The sequence below is a fragment of the Mercenaria mercenaria genome, chromosome 6 (genome assembly GCF_021730395.1).
Source record: "Mercenaria mercenaria strain notata chromosome 6, MADL_Memer_1, whole genome shotgun sequence".
NCBI classification, from domain to species: Eukaryota; Metazoa; Mollusca; class Bivalvia; order Venerida; family Veneridae; genus Mercenaria; species Mercenaria mercenaria.
Window position 1 is genome coordinate 18,904,611 of NC_069366.1, and position 17,957 is coordinate 18,922,567.

A 17,957-nucleotide genomic window follows, 5' to 3' on the forward strand; every position below is an offset into this window, starting at 1 on the left:
CATGTGATTTCAGCAAAACACTGTAAGGAAAATATAGAAAATAGCTCTACAGAGCAAAAGTATTGAGGACTATTTGAATCCGCCATAAGGCGGCTACCATTTTTTGGCGCCATTTTGATATTAAGTGTCTGTATGCCTTAATTGCATCACCTTTGTTTAAGGGTGTTTATTCAACTATTCTTCAAAATGCAGCAAGATTGACATTGTTGTACCGACAATCACGCATGATTCACATAGAACTGCAATCCTCATTTCACGCTTGTTCTGCGCCCTGTTGAAATAGCTTTTCAATGCTGTAAGCTTATCATTTTCTATTCCTATCCATTCACCAAGCGGAAACGAGAGTAGTTTAAATAGTTTTGAAGCTTTTATCACAATTGTGCTTAACCAACTCATACCAAACCAATCAATCTGAGGTCTACCATAGTCCCGGGGATATGGTAAACCTCTAGTATGCTTTTCAAATTAGTATGATAGATTGTTTAAAGCGTGCTACCTCTGTATTTATGTCCAGCGTAATAGCTGTTCAACTGTGCAACCTGTTGAGCACGGTGATGCCAACAACCGCTAAAATGAACTATTGATGTATTGATGACTTTGCAAATACCTATAATTAATCTCACGGAAATTATGGAAAACAACAAAAAACATGACATATCTAACCAATTACTGATTAATTACATTATGTAAAAACAGATTTATCACCTGCCCTGTCTACCGAAATGACAACTGTCGACGTGAAACAACTAATACAGTAATACAAATAGCTGTTTATTTACGCGGTAAGTGCGATTGTCATGGTACGGAGTAACTGTCGTGGTTACGTCAAAACCTCAGAGTAGGACGTAAGCACGTTACCTCCCTCATTGGCCCAATTTCAATGTCAGTTAAAACAAGCCTTTTCCAGCGGTTTTTACATATATAAAGGGAAATAAGACATGGAAAACCAAAATAAAGTCGTATATAAAGAGAAGTTGAGTGAATTCAGCTAAAAGGATACAAACGCTTTAAACGTATCTAAGTGAAGAAAATAGTTTAAAAAAACAAACTTTATTTACATGCACTAGATTGTTCATTTCGTGTACTTAATTAATACTTCTTACGGTCATCAGTTAAAAACAAACTAAGTGCAAGGACACAGTTATTGGTAAAGTATATCACATTTGAAAATGGTGAAGATTTTGTGCACGATACTGTTGACAGTTTTTCACATCTCTTCAGTGATACTACACCCAGCTAGGCCCAACTTGCCACTGTGTACTGAAGAAAAGGGAAAGGGACGCGAGATTCAGTTGCACTGCATTGTCTTCTCGGGACAATTTCTAGATTTCGATGAAATTCGGGCTTTCACCAGTTCTAGGCATGAAAGTGAAAAATTCAACGTGTCAATCAACTGCTTCAGCGGCGGGAAAATTCGTTTACCTTGGCCGTTTTTTGCGAAAAATGTCGTGTCCCTTCATGTTAGAGACTGTGTAAATGAAGGCTTTCTTTCCGAGCGATCGCAGCCACAGATTTATCCAAACGAATTACAGCAGGTGCTACTGTCAAATATTAAAAACAAAATTGAAATGATAGAATTGCATAATGCCATACGTAACATTAAAAATATGTCAAAAGATTATGACTGCGGACATACAAATGCATCAGTAATGATTTTGAGAAATATGGCATACGTATTTCCACCGTTTACAGGCACAGTAAGTGAACTTATATTGATGGAGGAACTCATGTCGTCAATTACCGTAAAAGAATTAATGTTACATAATTCTGACTGCCGCTACGAGAAACTACGTTACTTAGAAGAGAGCGGAAGTAGGAGTTTTTCCGCCTTCCACATGAAATTAATGGAGAACAGTCAGTACCCTCGTCTTGGAGTGTATTCTCTACGTAACAACAGTCTTGCGTCAGTTCCGCCGGAACTTGAAAATATGAGATCCAGCTTCCTGCCAAAATTGTCTGTCCTTGACCTTTCTGACAACCAAATCACTGCCACCAATTTTGCATTCTCTAAACAGAGTAAGAACAAATTACTGATTAATTTGAGAAGAAACCTAATAAGAACGATCGGCAAGAATCAGTTGAACCAGATATTGAACTCAAAAGGTGTTATTTTTGATATTCGTGAAAATCCACTTGATTGTTCGTGTGAACTATTTTTGTATGGAGATTATCTTTCCGGTATGCCCGCCAGTACTATTGCATATGCCGTCTACAAAGAAACAACATGTCAGTATGAACATGATGGGGCTTTACAACGTCATTTCTTGTCTGACAGAATGCTTCGTAATGTTATATGTTCTGTCTGAAAATGATACACGATAATATGTGTCGCAAAATTAAACTCAGGGGTTAAATAATGAATACATAGCTAATTCTTATTGACAACTTAGCATATTAATCCATATATGCAATGTTTAATGCTAAATATGGATAAATATTATGAAATGTAATAGTTACATTAGCTCATTATGTTGACAAAGACATGCTTATTGCTAAATATATTTCATATGCTTTTATATCAGTAGGTTAGCGTCAACATCCATTAATATATAAAGGTAGTTTGACTTTTTGCGGAGAAATGTTTATCCATTTAATAATTAACTGTGATTTTAATTCCGCTTTTTAGTTTTTTTTTTAACATTTGATAAATGTACAACTAACTATTGTATGATTGTATATTATATGTTATACAAATGCCTGTCCCACTCGATATTTTATTAAATTATTTAAGTAAATAAGAAAATAAATTATAAGATATCATAATTGTTATTTTGTTACCTTTTGAATGTGGTACGTGTGGTGTTCTTGCTGAATTACCTAGAAAACGGCGAGAAAAGTAGACCAGACGCCATGCGTATGATTACCATCGGACCCCTAAACCTATATTTATTTGTTTAGTGAAATATTTCAACTGCTGTACCACTTTCCCTGGTTTTCCTTTTTTTTAAAAAAAACATCTCCTTTCCCTGTTCTAAAACAAAGCGCTTAGTTGGAAGTATAACAAACGGAAAGACACTGCAGATACCAGCATTTTCACTAGCCATCCACTGTCGGCGTTGTTTGTAGATTATTAGTCGCTACCGGTGAAAATGTGGTATAATGTGAACAAGCTTAGCTTTGTAAAAAAAGCTAGTTTGCTGCCCGTTGTCGATTTAATTTCGTGAAAATAGTTACTTTAACTTGTTTTAAACTTTTAGAAAGTTCGTTCAAATGTAATTTTGTGATTTGAGGATCTGCTTGATTTTACAAGAAATATTTATCGACGCACATCGATTACATGTCAGACGGCTGCTCCTCTTTACATGTATAATCAGCACGAAAATAGTATATTGGATCATATGTCTGACTCAAAATTACTATTTTTTACACTAATTAATGTAAGGTGAATCCTGGAACAAAGTCTACCAATTTAGACATCAGTCTCAACATCTCATTTATGCGGGATCACGAGTTTTGAGCCCCTACACCCCCCCACCCCACCCCGCACCCCCTCCGGAGAGAGAGACAGAGAGACAAAGATACAGTGAGGTCACAGTCAGGCAGAGTAGTCGGTCCAGCGAAGATACTTTATTCCTGATATTTTGTTATTATCAGCGTTCTATATCAACGTGTAATCACCAATGATAAACCAATAGTCTAAAATCATGAATAACAGTTTAAATCCTATACTTGCCCTATATGTCGGTTCATTATTTTCTCAAAACCTTGCTCTTTGGTCTCCTATTCATCATTAACAATTACTAACCTGTCACCCGTAACTAAATCTACAATGCTCGGATACTATGTGTAACGCTTCATTACACATGATACCTGGTCATTGTAGTGATTTAGTTACATGTTACTGAGGTAACATTATATACTTTGCATTTATAATAAATATTTAGGATATTTATTCTTTTCAGGTTAGTACATTTTTCCTATTTGATAAGTACATCAATTATAATAATTCATAGAAACGTAACTTAGCTTTATATAAAGTATACAGTTGCACTGAAATCTCGAGTAATAGATTTTTAGTCTGAATAGATACATGTATATATGAACTTTGACCTCGTTGGATACATAATTTATGTTTACATTTTACTATCATTGTGTATTTATTAAGATCATAATGCTTCATTACACATATACCTGGTCATTGTAGTGATTTAGTTACATGTTACTGAGGTAACATTATACTTTACATCTATAATAAATATTTAGGATATTTATTCTTTTCAGTTGTCTATCTGGCATTGACATATTGAACCCACTCTACCAAATAAATGTATGCCGACTGGGCTACGTCGACATTGGCGCCCAACATGGGACCGTGACGGCATTACACTGGTTAGTCTCCGACACCTGTAATTGCTTATATATAAAGTACCCGCTGAAATTCGAGGACGAATTTCAAAATGGTGGGGAAATATGTCACGGTATAGAACTTGAATATTTAAACGGGGAGAAAATGTGTAGGCGGCCGGATAGCTCAGTCGGCAGAGCATCGGAACGGTATTCTGAGGCACCGGGTTCGAGTCCCGGTCTGGCTGCACATTTTTCTCACCCTGTGACAAAAGCTAGATCTTCAAATGACGATAAAGCATTGCAGCTGGTCCGACGCAGAGAATTCATTCTTGAGAAAGTGTCTTCATATTGCAATTTAGCACAGCTGCTGGTCCAGTGCAAGGCGGGAACCTTTTAATCAAGTTTCTTTTCTCCACAAGTGAGATTGTCGAACTTTATCGTAGAATTTCATATAAAATTCCTATCGTAACATCGTCCCGCCGATGTAGGTCGAAATAACATTATCTTTTACTTTAGCCCACCCCTTTAGCTCAATAGGGAAAACGCAGGGGTCGTATGTTCACCACCCGGGGTCATGCGTTCGATCCTCCTGCAAGGCGTATGTTCTCCGTCACGATTTGGTACATATGTAAAAGACGTTGTGACTGAAATCATAAATACGACGCCCTCTGATTCATGTAGAGAAGTTGTCAGTTACTTGTAGAGATGTGTTCTGGTACTTAACCCAGGGACATTGGTTAGATTGACTGCCCGCCGTTTCATAACTGAAATATTGTTGCAAAATGGTGCAAGATCCCAAAGAAACAAAAGATGGCTAATAAGATTTTGGTAAAGTAATGGATTTGTACAAAACTTCTTATCATTTACATGTACAGTTGATACTCGGTATCTCGAGTTCTATGGGACCGAGAGTTTTACTTCGAGATGAGCTAAATTCGACATAAAGTGATACTTTGCGCACATGTTTTGCGGAAGGGACTTGATAATATCTTCGAGATAACCGCAATTTTGAGATAAACGAGTTCGATATATCGACTTTCAACAGGTTAGATTTTCACTGGAGGTATTTTTTTAAAATGAGCCGCGCCATGAAAAAAACATCATAGTGGCTTTGCGACCAGCATGTATCCAGACGCACGCAGTCTGGTCAGGATCCATGCTGTTCGCTAACGGTTACTCTAATTGCAATAGACTTTGAAAACGAACAGCATGGATCCTGACCAGACTGCGCGGATGCGCAGGCTGGTCTGGATCCATGCTGGTCGCATAGCCACTATGTTGGTTTTCTCATGGCACGGCTCAAATGTGATTTTCCAATTCTGGTTGTCTAACCAAGATATTATTTTACCATAAGTTTAATTTGATAAACATACTTTGTCAAAGGAATAATATGAATATAAGACCAATTGTATTATATTTGTTACAGATTTTCATTAACAATTATATTTTTAACTGAAATGTATCCGAAACATAAATTTGACATTATTGAAACCTCCCTTTGCCTATATTTGACGGTTACAGAACTAAGATAGTTTAGAAATAAATGAATTTAAGGGAAGCAGGCAAATATAAACTTGCCTTTTTGGCCATATTGTTGAAATATTCCGAGATCTATCAACTACAAATGTTGAAATAGAAATTATATTGAAATTGAAAAAAAAACCACCTCAGATTTTTAAATTAATTCATATTAAAGGGGTTGGTGTGTAGTGGGTGTGGGAGAGGTAATTTCAAACGTTTAGAAAAAAAAGTAAAAACATATACTTTTTACAGGGCTTTGGATTTCTTGCTCCTTATACAAATCTCTAATGAAAAATGGCATAAAAGGTGCTTAAATGTTTTGACGACCATCATACAGGATTCACGAACAACATGTCTTATAGAAAATGTGGATCAAATAATAATTTGTCTTGCGGGCAAATAAAAACGCAACTTACTGATTCGGTAACGGTGTTGTGTTTGGATCATCTAGATTTTTATTCCTGAACTCCATAGCTCAAAAGTTGAAATCACTAAACTACGATGTTAAAAGTCGAAGCCACCATGGTGAAAGTCGAAATCACGATGGCATAAACATGAAACTACGATTGCAAAAGTCGAAATTACGAAACCACGATGATGAAAACGTGATATCATTTCGCATTTTCACTATCGTGGTTTCGTGTTTTCATCATCGTGGTTTCGACTTCCCACGTCGAACTTCCGACTTTCAACTTTCATCATCGTAGTTTCGAGTTTTCACTATCGTGATTTCGACTTTCGAGATGTGGGGTTCAGAAATAAAAATATCGATGGTCCAAACGGAACACCGTAGAAAACATTTTTCATTTGTTATTTACTTGTCAGTAAAAACAATGCATGACACATTCAACAAAAGTGCACCGTACACAATAAATAAATTATTTGCATTTTAGGTATATCCATCACCGCTGTTGTCTAATGGGATGTCAAACAGTGTGGGGCATTTCTCCACATTAACGTCAACATATCAAAATTTCTGTAAATGAAGTTGATATTTCATGAGTTATTTTTTTCTTATTTCTTATATCAGAGCAGATATCGCCCAATACCGCCCGACTTGGGTATTCACATCATACTTTTACCGCCTAACTGGGGTATTCACATCATAGTTGTACCGCCCGACTGGGGTATTCACATCACAGTTGTACCGCCCGACTGGGGTATTAACATCATACTTGTACCGCCCGGCTGGGGTATTCACATCATAGTTGTACCGCCCGACTGCGGTATTCACATCATAGTTGTACCGCCCGACAAGGGTTTTAACATCATACTTGTATCGCCCGACTGGGGTATTCACATCATAGTTGTACCGCCCGACTGGGGGATTAACATCATACTTGTACCGCCCGACTGTGGTATTCACATCATAGTTGTACCGCCTGACTGCGGTATTCACACCACATCACTGTTTTATCGCCAGACTGTGGTATTCACATCATAGTTGTACCGCCTGACTGCGGTATACACACCATAGTTGTACCGCCCGACTGCGGTATTCACATCACTGTTGTACCGCCAGATTGCGGTGTTCACGTTATAGTTGTACCACCAGACTGCGGTATTTACATCACTGTTGTACCGCCAGACTGCGGTATTCACATCACTATTGAACCGCAAGACTGTGGTATTCACATCACTGCTCTACCGCCAGACTGCGGAATCACATCATAGTTGTACCGCCCGACTTCGGTATTCACATCTCAGTTGTACCGCCAGACTGGGGTATTCATATCATAGTTGTACCGCCCGATTGAGATATTCACATCACAGTTGTACCGCCTGACTGATGTATTCAAATCATAGTTGTACCGCCTGACTTGGGTATTTACATCATAGTTGTATCGCCAGATTGCGATATTCACATCATAGTTGTACCGCCAGACTGTGGTATTCACATCACTGTTTTACCACCAGACTGCGGTATTCGAATTATAGCTGTACCACCAGACTGAGGTATTCATGTCATAGTTGTACCGCCAGACTGCGGTATTCACATCACCGTTGTACCGCCAGACTTGTGTATTTACATCATAGTTGTACTGCACGACGTGGGTGTTCACATCATAGTTGTACTGCCCGAAAGACATCACTGTTGTACATGATTAACATCATTGTTGAACCGCCCGACTGAGGTATTCGCATCATAGTTGTTACGTCAGACTTGGGTATTTAATCCACTGATGTACCACCAAACATCGGTATTTACATCACTGATGTACCGCCAGACTTGGGTATATACAAAACAGCTGTACTGCTGAATGGGATATTTTGTCACAGATGTTCACATCATATAAGTACCACCAGACTTGGGTATTTACATCACTGGTGTATCGCCAGACTTAGGTATTCACATCATAGTTGAACCGCCCAATTGAGGTATTCGCATCATAGCTTGGGTATTTACATCACTGATGTACCGCCAGACTTGGGCATATACAAAACAGCTGCACCACTGACTGGGGTATTTCGTCATAGTTGTACTGGCTGACTGAGGTATTTACATTATTGTACCTCCCGACTTAGGAATTCACATCATAGTTGTACCGCCCGACTTGGATATTTGCAAAACAGCTGTACCGCTTACTGGGGTATTTACATCTCAGTTGTAAATGCCGACTTGGGTATTTACGCCCCGAGTTGTGTTTAGAGAATGTTTAGATACTTTTAATCCATTATTACCAACTAATTCATACACTTTCTAACTTTTTATATAATTATGACATTAATCTGGATTGATGTGATACAGTGTTTCTGATATTCTGGTATGAAAGCACACTCACGGCTCATGAAAAAAGACCCCGTATTCAAAACATTAGCGTGTACTCTAAATGTCCCTATGCAAACATTGGTTAGAAATGGTATCATAAAAAATCAAAGTCGACTTTACATTTGCATTCTATGCTTCAAAAGAGTTCTTACAAATTTTATTTGCAGTCTTTTTTCAGTGTGAAATGATAGCTAAATACACTAATCTACTAAATATGTTTATGTATTTACTCCTTTGCGCTCCACTATTTCGATGCTGGATAGTAAAACTGGGCACATCTAAGGAGGCTAAAGCTGTCACTGGAGTATTTAATAACTCCAATGTGGATGAAGATATTGGACAATAGCTTGAATCTGTGTCAAAAGTATTAAGTGAAAAGAGAGATAAAAATAAAATGAATCAAAACATTAAATAAGTATAATTCCAAGCAAAAAATGGGGGGGGGGGGGGGCATAATTCATGAAATATTGGTGCAAGAGTGATGAACCTTGTGTCATATGTGATGTGGGTGATGATGTGTGTGGAACAACTATTTTAAGTTTGAATCAAATCCATTTAGTAACTGAGATATAGTGAAAATGCATCAAAATTAACCTTAAATTCTAAGTAAAAGGGCGGCATTATTCATGAAAAAATGAGTTATGGCCCTATGTCATATGATGTGAGTGATGATGTCGAACAATTGTTTTAAGTTTGAATCAAATCCATTTAATAATAACAGAGATAGAGTGAAAGTGCACCAAAACTTGAACCTGAAATTCTAAGTAAAAAGGGAGCATAATTCATGGAAAATTTGTGCCAGAGTTATGAACCTTGTGTCATATGATGTGGGTGATGATGTGGAACAATTGTTTTGAGTTTGAATCAAATCCATTTAGTTTTAACTGAGATACAGTGAAAGTGCATCAAAACTTTAACCTGAAATTTCAATTAAAAAGGGGGCATAATTCATGAAAATTGGTGCCAGAGTTATGAACCTTGTGTCGTATGATGTGGGTGATGATGTGGAACAACTATTTTAAATTTGAAACAAATCCAAATAGTAATAACTGAGATAGGGTGAAAGTGCACCAAAACTTTAACCTGAAATTCTAAGTAAAAAGAAAGGGGGTATTATTCATGAAATAATGGTGTGAGAGTTATGGCCCTTGTGTCATATGATGTGGGTGATGATGAGGAATAACTATTTGAAGTTTGAAACAAATCCATCAAGTAATTACAGAGATAAGGAAAAAAAAGAGATAGTGTAAAAAAACTTTAACGAAGGTAGGGACGCGAAAAGACGCCGACGCCGACGCCGGGGTGGGTAGGATAGCTCTCCATATACCGTATAGGGTTACTTCTACGGGAGAATATTCGGTTCTACGGTCTCTCGGTAGAATCGCAAAATATTTCCGCAGAATATTCATCAAGCAAACATAAAAACGCAAAAAAATCTGCATTATTTCACACGTTGTTTCACGCTATGTTTCCCTAGGTAATCCGAAGTTCACAATGGCATGGTCTAATATTGGAAATTACCGCGCCATCTGACAATTACCGATAATGGTATAATTAGGTGTGATAGTCAATCATAGTCCAACTGTAATCCTCAGAAAACATTTTTCTTCTGTGAATGAAATAAACTGAGTGAATTTCACTGTGTTATTAATCCCTTGTGAAGATCTTCCGATTACTTAGTAACCTTTATATAGTGTAACGTAATGCGATATACCGTAGTTTAAGTTGTGCTTGTGCAATTGTTGTTACGACTTATATTTTCAATTCATATGTTATTATATCATCAAGTATTCCTTAAATGCAAAGTTATTTAATACAGTTACCAGTAATTTAGTTTATTGTTTTCTTACGCTATCATTCTACAACGCCGAATATGCGAAGAATACCTCCTCTTTGGCATAAAAACGCAGAAAATCTTCTCTTCCTTTTATGTGAAAACGCAGAAATTAAACAAGCAGAAATTTGTTTCTCAATTCTTGGGCCAAAACGCAGAATATTTTGACCGCAGAAATAACCCGCTATACGGTACTTCGTATAGTCTAGCTAAAATGACCAACTAAAATGGCTGAAGCAAAATGGACAACTCCTGCATTGACAATCTTCCATTGATTTTCGGATTTCACCAGTTATAGACTACATTTATACCATATAAGAATCCACTCGTAAATACATTCAAGAGTATAGTGTAAGTTTAGCATGTTTTCAACACTTTGAAAGAGCCTATACTGAAGTTTCTTTCGTCTTTTGGTAAATTTGAAATCCAACACTTATATTTTATTACATTCTACTTACGTCTGTATTTGTAAACAGGTTATATTTATAAATTGCATCATGTTTTTTGCATTTAACATTAAAATCAGCTTCCCTGTCATTTTGTCCACCAGACAGAACAAATGCGATGTCATCTAAGGAACGTTCTGACTATAGGTCAGAGACTACCAATTCTAAAAAAGTACAGGGAACTTACTGGGAATAAGGTAAGTGTATATCTGAGAATAAGGTAATGTTTGTCCGTTCTGACTGGTCAGTCATAAAAACAAACCCAAGAAGTGATGTTTTTTAACAGGTTCTTTTTAATCCATTTACAGTATTTTATTAACTTTCGACAATTAAAACAGTATGTCGCTTCTTCAAGTACTCTTATTACAGCCGACTGATTAAAATTGAGTGTGAACGTATTTATTTCTAGTTACATGACTTGACTTGATTAAATATCAATTTCTGTGTCATCTTGAATTCAAGAAATTCGTTTTGAATACAAAGTTGTGACAGTGTGCACGTTGGTGGATTATGTTTACTGGCCGCATTCCTTTTTGTCACCTAATTCATCAAAAAAAATGAATAATTACTAATTGCTTTTAAAAGCAGTTTTCCGGGTTCACAAAATCTTTTCCTTGTGCCTAGATTCGCTTTGTTTATTATGATGTGCCCTCTCACCGGAACGTGACTTTCTTCCAGTATACTGTTGTTGTAAAACTACCATATTTCAAGGGTTAATTTATTAATTTAATATTTTTGCCCCTTTTGTCCCTTTCATCTCAGATTACTCTGGTGACGCTTTATGTGTAACGGTGCAATTAAGTTGCAAGACTTAAACTAGAACTTATCCGATTTAAAGGAGAAAATGAACTTCTCTCATTTATTTGATATGAAAATATGCAACTGCATATAAGTTTTGTTTTCTAATTCTGAGAAACGAACAAAAGATGAATTTGAATGTGGACAAAACAAGATTAATTATTTCCTGCCTCCTTTAAATGCATAAATTCATATCAGATACTTATTTATCATAAGTAAAGGTCTTAAGAAAAATTTCCAGCCTACACACGAAGTAAACCAGGAAATGTCTTCTTTTACAAAGTATTCCAAAATGATTGAAAACATACAAATTTAAGAGAATGCAAGGTGTCAAAGCTACGTCTCAATCAATTGTACCTCTCTTTTTTTTTTGTCTTGACATTTATATGAAATTAAAGAGCATTTATGTGAGGAAAATACATCTTATGATGGTACAGTGATAGTCATGTAGTTTTAATGGATCGTCTTATTACAGTAGATCAGGAAACAAAAAAAAAAGTCCAAAAAAGACGAAAAACCGGCAACCACTGCACAATAAAATTTGGTTGGTGAATTTATATAGCTGAGATAAAGGATTTTTTTTTAATTTATCTAAATGTAAACAGGAAATGTTGTTAAATCTTCTGCAAAGGAACATTTATTATACAATAAAGAATACTTTTTTTTGTATAATTTTGGCAGGCAAGGATGTTTAGTTTCTAAACATTGCTTTAGGATTTGCACATTACGAAGCGGTCGATGGTTTGACAGTTGATAAGATATAAGCAGGACCACACACAAAACAGTACTACATGATAACTGGCAAATAATAGAAATATACACAAATAGTTCTTAAAATATTTTGAGGAAAAGACGTCATTCAAGATATATTACGATGTTTCCAATATATTAACCAGTTTGAAATACCAAATTCAGTATAAGTTATTGTTTAAGCCAACAAAGGGATAAGCTATATCCGATAATCTTCAAATAATTTAAAAAAGCTAAAAAAAAGAAGAACCCCCCCCCCCACAACAACAACAACAACAACAATAAAAAAACACCATCATCAAATTCAGGTAAACTTTGTTGATAGATCCTGCTTTACCGTGTAAACATAATATAATAATGTCAGAATCATACATCATGGTCAAATCAATTAATTATACAAATCACAACATTGTTTACCCCATGACCACAAACTTATCAATGAATTTGCACGTTAAATGATTCAGCAAAACAATACATCAAAACCTTCGGCTAGTCATTAAGCGTCAATTAGTAAAACTATTCCATTCATAAAACATATAAAAATATATGCGAAACAGCAAAATGTCTTGTAAGATGTAAACGGCAATGAATGAAAAGCATGTTTAGTTCGATTTTCCATATAATGGTCTAAAGCGTCGACCACCAAGAGTGCTCTGTCTGTGACCACCCCAGACGTTTTCTTTAACGTAGGTAACCATTTTTTTTTCTGGGATAAACTGACCGTTTCAGTATAACCCAGGTTTCATGAAACAAGTGCTTTTCTTTTTTTTTGGCAAAATTAAACTTTCATAGTTATGATTAAGCTTTTAGTGAATTTATATATTATCCTACAATTTACAATTATAAATCAGATATTGAAAATTCTCTTTTCTCAAGACAAAAATAAAACTGGTAGATAGGTATTAGCAACTAAACTTTAAATAAAACCCATACAAGAAGGCGTAATAAAGCGCCATATAGCGGGACGTCAAACATTGTACGCTTGCCGACGCCACGTCTTTGCGTTCTAAGCGTTGACGGTAAACAGCTTGTTTGTTAAAGGTTATATTTCGCATCTAGGTTTTCATCATATTTAAACAATTAAATATCTACTTGTAGTTCATAAAAGAAGTGGCTATTATTTAAACATGTTATCAAAGATGCAACTTGGTTTAGAAATTCCCGTTCATTACGCCTTCTTTACCTTTACTGATTTGCGAAGGAGCGGCATTGTATCGAGAAATATGCTGAGTTCTGCAGCGCGACTTTCGGAGCGAAGACAAGTTTTTTCTACATACGCATCTACGCTTAAATTTTTATATCAATCATACAAAAAATTATCCTTTGCAAATTTTCGGCGTTAACAAACATTTTAACGCGACGATGAAATTGACATGGTTTTCATCATATTTAAACAATTAAATATCTACTTAATCCACGCACTCGATATGATATTTGAACGCCTCTATGGAAAGCTAATATGTTTAATTTTCAAATGAAACTTAACCGAGTTCAGAAGCGAGTATGCAATAATGTATAATAGTATTTTCATATGTATTAGGTTGATCACATGTTTGACGTCGTAAGAGTGAAATAAAAGCGTTACATGATTTTGGTATCACACTAGTGTAATAAAGCTTTGACGTTGACGTCGTTTTAGTCACGGGGACGTTGGTTGAATTAACTTGGTCTATAATAGAAAAAAAAAAGCAGAAGATATGTTGACGTTTAAGCTTCAGCAAACAAAAGTAACATGTGATGAAAAGAAAAGAATGTTATATTTGTGTCTTTCCACATTGAGTTTTTTCAAACTCATTGAATAAAATGGTGAAATTCTCGGCAGAGCTTCGCATTTTATTATTTAATTCAACTCGTTTAATATAATCAATATGAAAAGACACTCATGTAATTTCTTCTATCAGCTAAAATTTTCTATATTCATCCGTATCGGTCAGACAGAGGCAGCATTCCAATGATAGCGATTTTATTTTCCTAAAACTGCTGTGAAAAATTTGAAATATGAAAAATTATGTTATTCATGTTGAAGAGCAAAGCGCTTAAAGATTTTAAGACTGTAAATTTTCTTTGTTTCGGTCGTTTTTATCCCACGTTGTGAAACTGCTTAATTACAATTTTTTTTAAAAACTTTTATCTGATATTAAAAATTTGACCGCATTTATCTGCGTAATATAAATGAGAAACCAAATAAACCATCGTTTGAACATTCCCTTTTTATAACTGTTCTGTATCTGAATAAATCATTTTCCATCAAAAAGTTTCTTCCTTCTCTTTTATGGTGAAAGCGATATAGCAATTTGTTTTTGATGGTTTTTCTCATAATATAGTATCGTCCATAATCACACGAAGACTTCCTTATGTAGTTTGTCATATAATTGGCTGTTAACTGGAGTCTAACAAGCGCTTATGACAGCGTTAACTAGTTTACTAGACAAACACCATGGCCTTAATTAATTGCTATATAAACCGTTGGAATATTTCTTAATGTTTAATTTGTGTTAAGAGCAGTGGCAATATATGCTTAGAGTTTTGATTCTTTTTGTTTTAAATTACAACGTATTAGCATAAATACTAAAACAGTTTCAGACAGTACATTGAATTTTTATTCATAGGATATTTATCTTTTAAAAAATATCAACATGTTAACTTTTGAAAAGGGATACAACTTTGTAATGTTGTTGTGTATCTATAACATATTTGCACTGTCTGTTGCAAAGCCATCTCCGAATTCTGGAAGGCTTGTAATGTGTGATCTACGCCGTGAATCAAACTTAGGAAATTTAATGCAATGTAATGTGAACAAAGGACATTTTCTTGACTATCGTGACATCAGAAACTGGTCCGAAAAAGCGCATGATAAAAAGTATTCAGTACGAATAAATTGTGCTGGTGGTATCATTTATTTGCCATGGCCGTTCAAAGCTAAGAATATTATTTCACTGGAGGTATATCGGTGCAAGGTGCTTGGATTTTTGTCCGAGATGACCGTGAAGCAACATATTGCCGACGAACTTAAAACAGTGATACTGTCTGATATAACTGTGGAAATACCTTTCCGAGAGATGATTTTACTAAGGGACAGAATAAATCAGGTCCCTAAAAGTACAGATTGTGGTCAGTTAACTATGGAAAAATTAATTTTGAAAGATATCCATTATGATTTGAAAATGACTCCTGAAGAAAGGGACGGTGTCCAACAGGCAAGTTTTGCAGGCAATGCTGGGCATAATAGTGTTAAACAACAGGATCCATGCATTTACAAGAGCTTGAAATACATTGATGAAAGTGGAAGCAGGAAAAGTGGACAATATCATCTGAAACTTATTCCGGAACATTCAAAATTTCCCGCGCTCGAGGTTTACAATATGTCTGGAAACGAAATGGGTCATGTGCCAAACGCGTTCAGACATCTTCATTCAGGAAAATTTCCTGCATTACGTCATATTGACTTCTCCAATAACTTTCTTCGAACATTTGAATTTGATCTTCCAACAGATCCGAAAACATGTAGACTAGAAATTGTCGACCTTCGCAATAACCATATTAATGCCATTCCTTCCGCCATAACACAACGACTGAAAAATATTGGTAATATCTTAGTAGACGTGAGACACAATCCACTTAAGTGCGGCTGTAGACTTGCACCCTTCAGACAATATTTAGAAAGCCAGTATCACAAGGTGACAGATGTTCAAAAACGGCAAAGGGTAGCAGAAATAACGTGTATAAATGGCTCAATTCTTCATCGAAAACTTAACAAAGTTAGTATTTTAAAGGCAACTTTCGATAAAAAATGCCAAAGATGAACAACTGAAAAATGAAATTGGAAACAGGACCTACTTGTACCGAGTCACCAGGGAAACTAAAACAAAAACACAAAGCGTGACTGCTGGTAGAATGCAACCTGACTTGTCAAACGAGTCAGGATATTTGAATTCAGGGCAAAAGTGAGACAATGCCTTAAAATGGATAAAGATTACAGTACTTACCAACATTTTGATGTTTGGTAAATGAACTTTGTTCCTTTGATAGAAGTATCTGCATTTATTCTTAAAATACCTTGATTTTATGTTTTATATTACTCCAGGTTTTTTGAGACAATGCTGAAACATATGTAAACGAAGACTTTCTTGTTTTGTTATTTTATTGACATAATTCTTTAAATTAAATGATAAATTAGTTGGTATATTATATATTAAATGTTCTTATATGTAGAGATTTTTAATAAGAATTTATCGACCTAAGAAAAGTAGACTGATGGAATATATAGGATTCGTTGTATTGTCCAAGGTTGTATCTAGACGTTAAACTCACTTTCTTAGATTGATAAGTCTTTTTATTATATATCTATATAAAGTCTGTAAAAAATCGGCTTCTATTTCACAGTTAAATACGAACAGGCAAAAACTAATTCCGTATTGTACCTTTTAAATTCCGTATTGTACCTTTCTTATTGCATGCTGCCGGACTACATTCATTAATATGCATGACCTGACAAAGTTCTATAAATATGGCACATAAATCCATTTTAATATCGATAAACATTGAAGATTTCGTACAAACAAAATAATAAAACGGTCATTGTAACAGTAGCTCGATCTGGGATTTTGTATTCGGCTCTCGTGGATTTTGCAAGGTCGGATCACACTCGGCGCTTGCGCACCTCGTGAGATCCGATCTGGCAAAAATCCACTGGAGCCGAATACAGCATCCCAGATCGAGCTGCTGTTATAATAACCCTATTGTATCTGCCGAACCCAGTATGCAATAACATCTCACAAGCCCCACACATCTGCATATAAGTAAATTTTAAATTTTGGTAAATAACCCATTGTGAACATGTTTGATAAAAACTGTAACGACGTTGCATTTTAAGGACGTAACAGCAAAATAGTGTATGCGAGGATTTTTGCTCAATCCACTACGTGTGTATGGTTCCGCCAACGACTCTGTACGACGTTTTACCATTAACCGTGAGTGTATTTAGACCATATGTATTTGGAAACCAATAATAATTCTTTTTATTTATCATTGTACCAATTTCAACGAAAATAGCATTCCGTTAGGAATTCTGCCATTAAAGGCGGTCAGTCAAAACCCAGCGATTGAAAAAACAATGATAAATTTTCAGACGGGAAAGCCACGTTCCAAGAATAGTGCCTGCTTAAGACGCTACTCCCACGAAAGTGTACATGAATTATCTATATCCAAAAGTAGGTAGGTAAAACAAAAACATACACACAGCAAGGACGATACGAACAAGTAAAAGGAATACAGTCTTGGAATTGCCAATCATGGCAAACGCTTTACCGGAGAGCCTACACCGAAGTAGTCTTGACCGAACAACATTCTAAAGTCACAAAAAGTGTCAATGTCCTCACACAATGGAAACAGAAAGCAAACACAAAAATCTTGTAAAGGGTTAATGACGCATTTTCTTTTCATCCATTGGTACTCTACTTTCAAAGTTTCATGAGAATAACATTATCAAATAGCATCTAATCCATGGGCAGTCAAATAAACTTAAGAGTTAGTCTGATTTGTTGATCACCTC

At 35.6% G+C, this 17,957-nt stretch overlaps 2 protein-coding genes across 2 annotated transcripts; both read left to right on the forward strand.

Moving 5' to 3' along the window:
* The first annotated feature begins 909 nt into the window (after nt 1–909).
* On the forward strand, nt 910–3,136 carry LOC128557968 (uncharacterized). Its single transcript, XM_053546657.1, has one exon. It carries the CDS (start codon nt 1,170–1,172, stop codon nt 2,304–2,306), a length of 1,137 nt encoding a protein of 378 aa, XP_053402632.1. The 5' UTR covers nt 910–1,169; the 3' UTR covers nt 2,307–3,136.
* Nucleotides 3,137–14,817: 11,681 nt separating this feature from the next.
* On the forward strand, nt 14,818–16,586 carry LOC123549494 (uncharacterized). The gene has a single exon (XM_045337624.2). It carries the CDS (start codon nt 15,043–15,045, stop codon nt 16,207–16,209), a length of 1,167 nt encoding a protein of 388 aa, XP_045193559.2. The 5' UTR covers nt 14,818–15,042; the 3' UTR covers nt 16,210–16,586.
* Nucleotides 16,587–17,957: the final 1,371 nt, after the last annotated feature.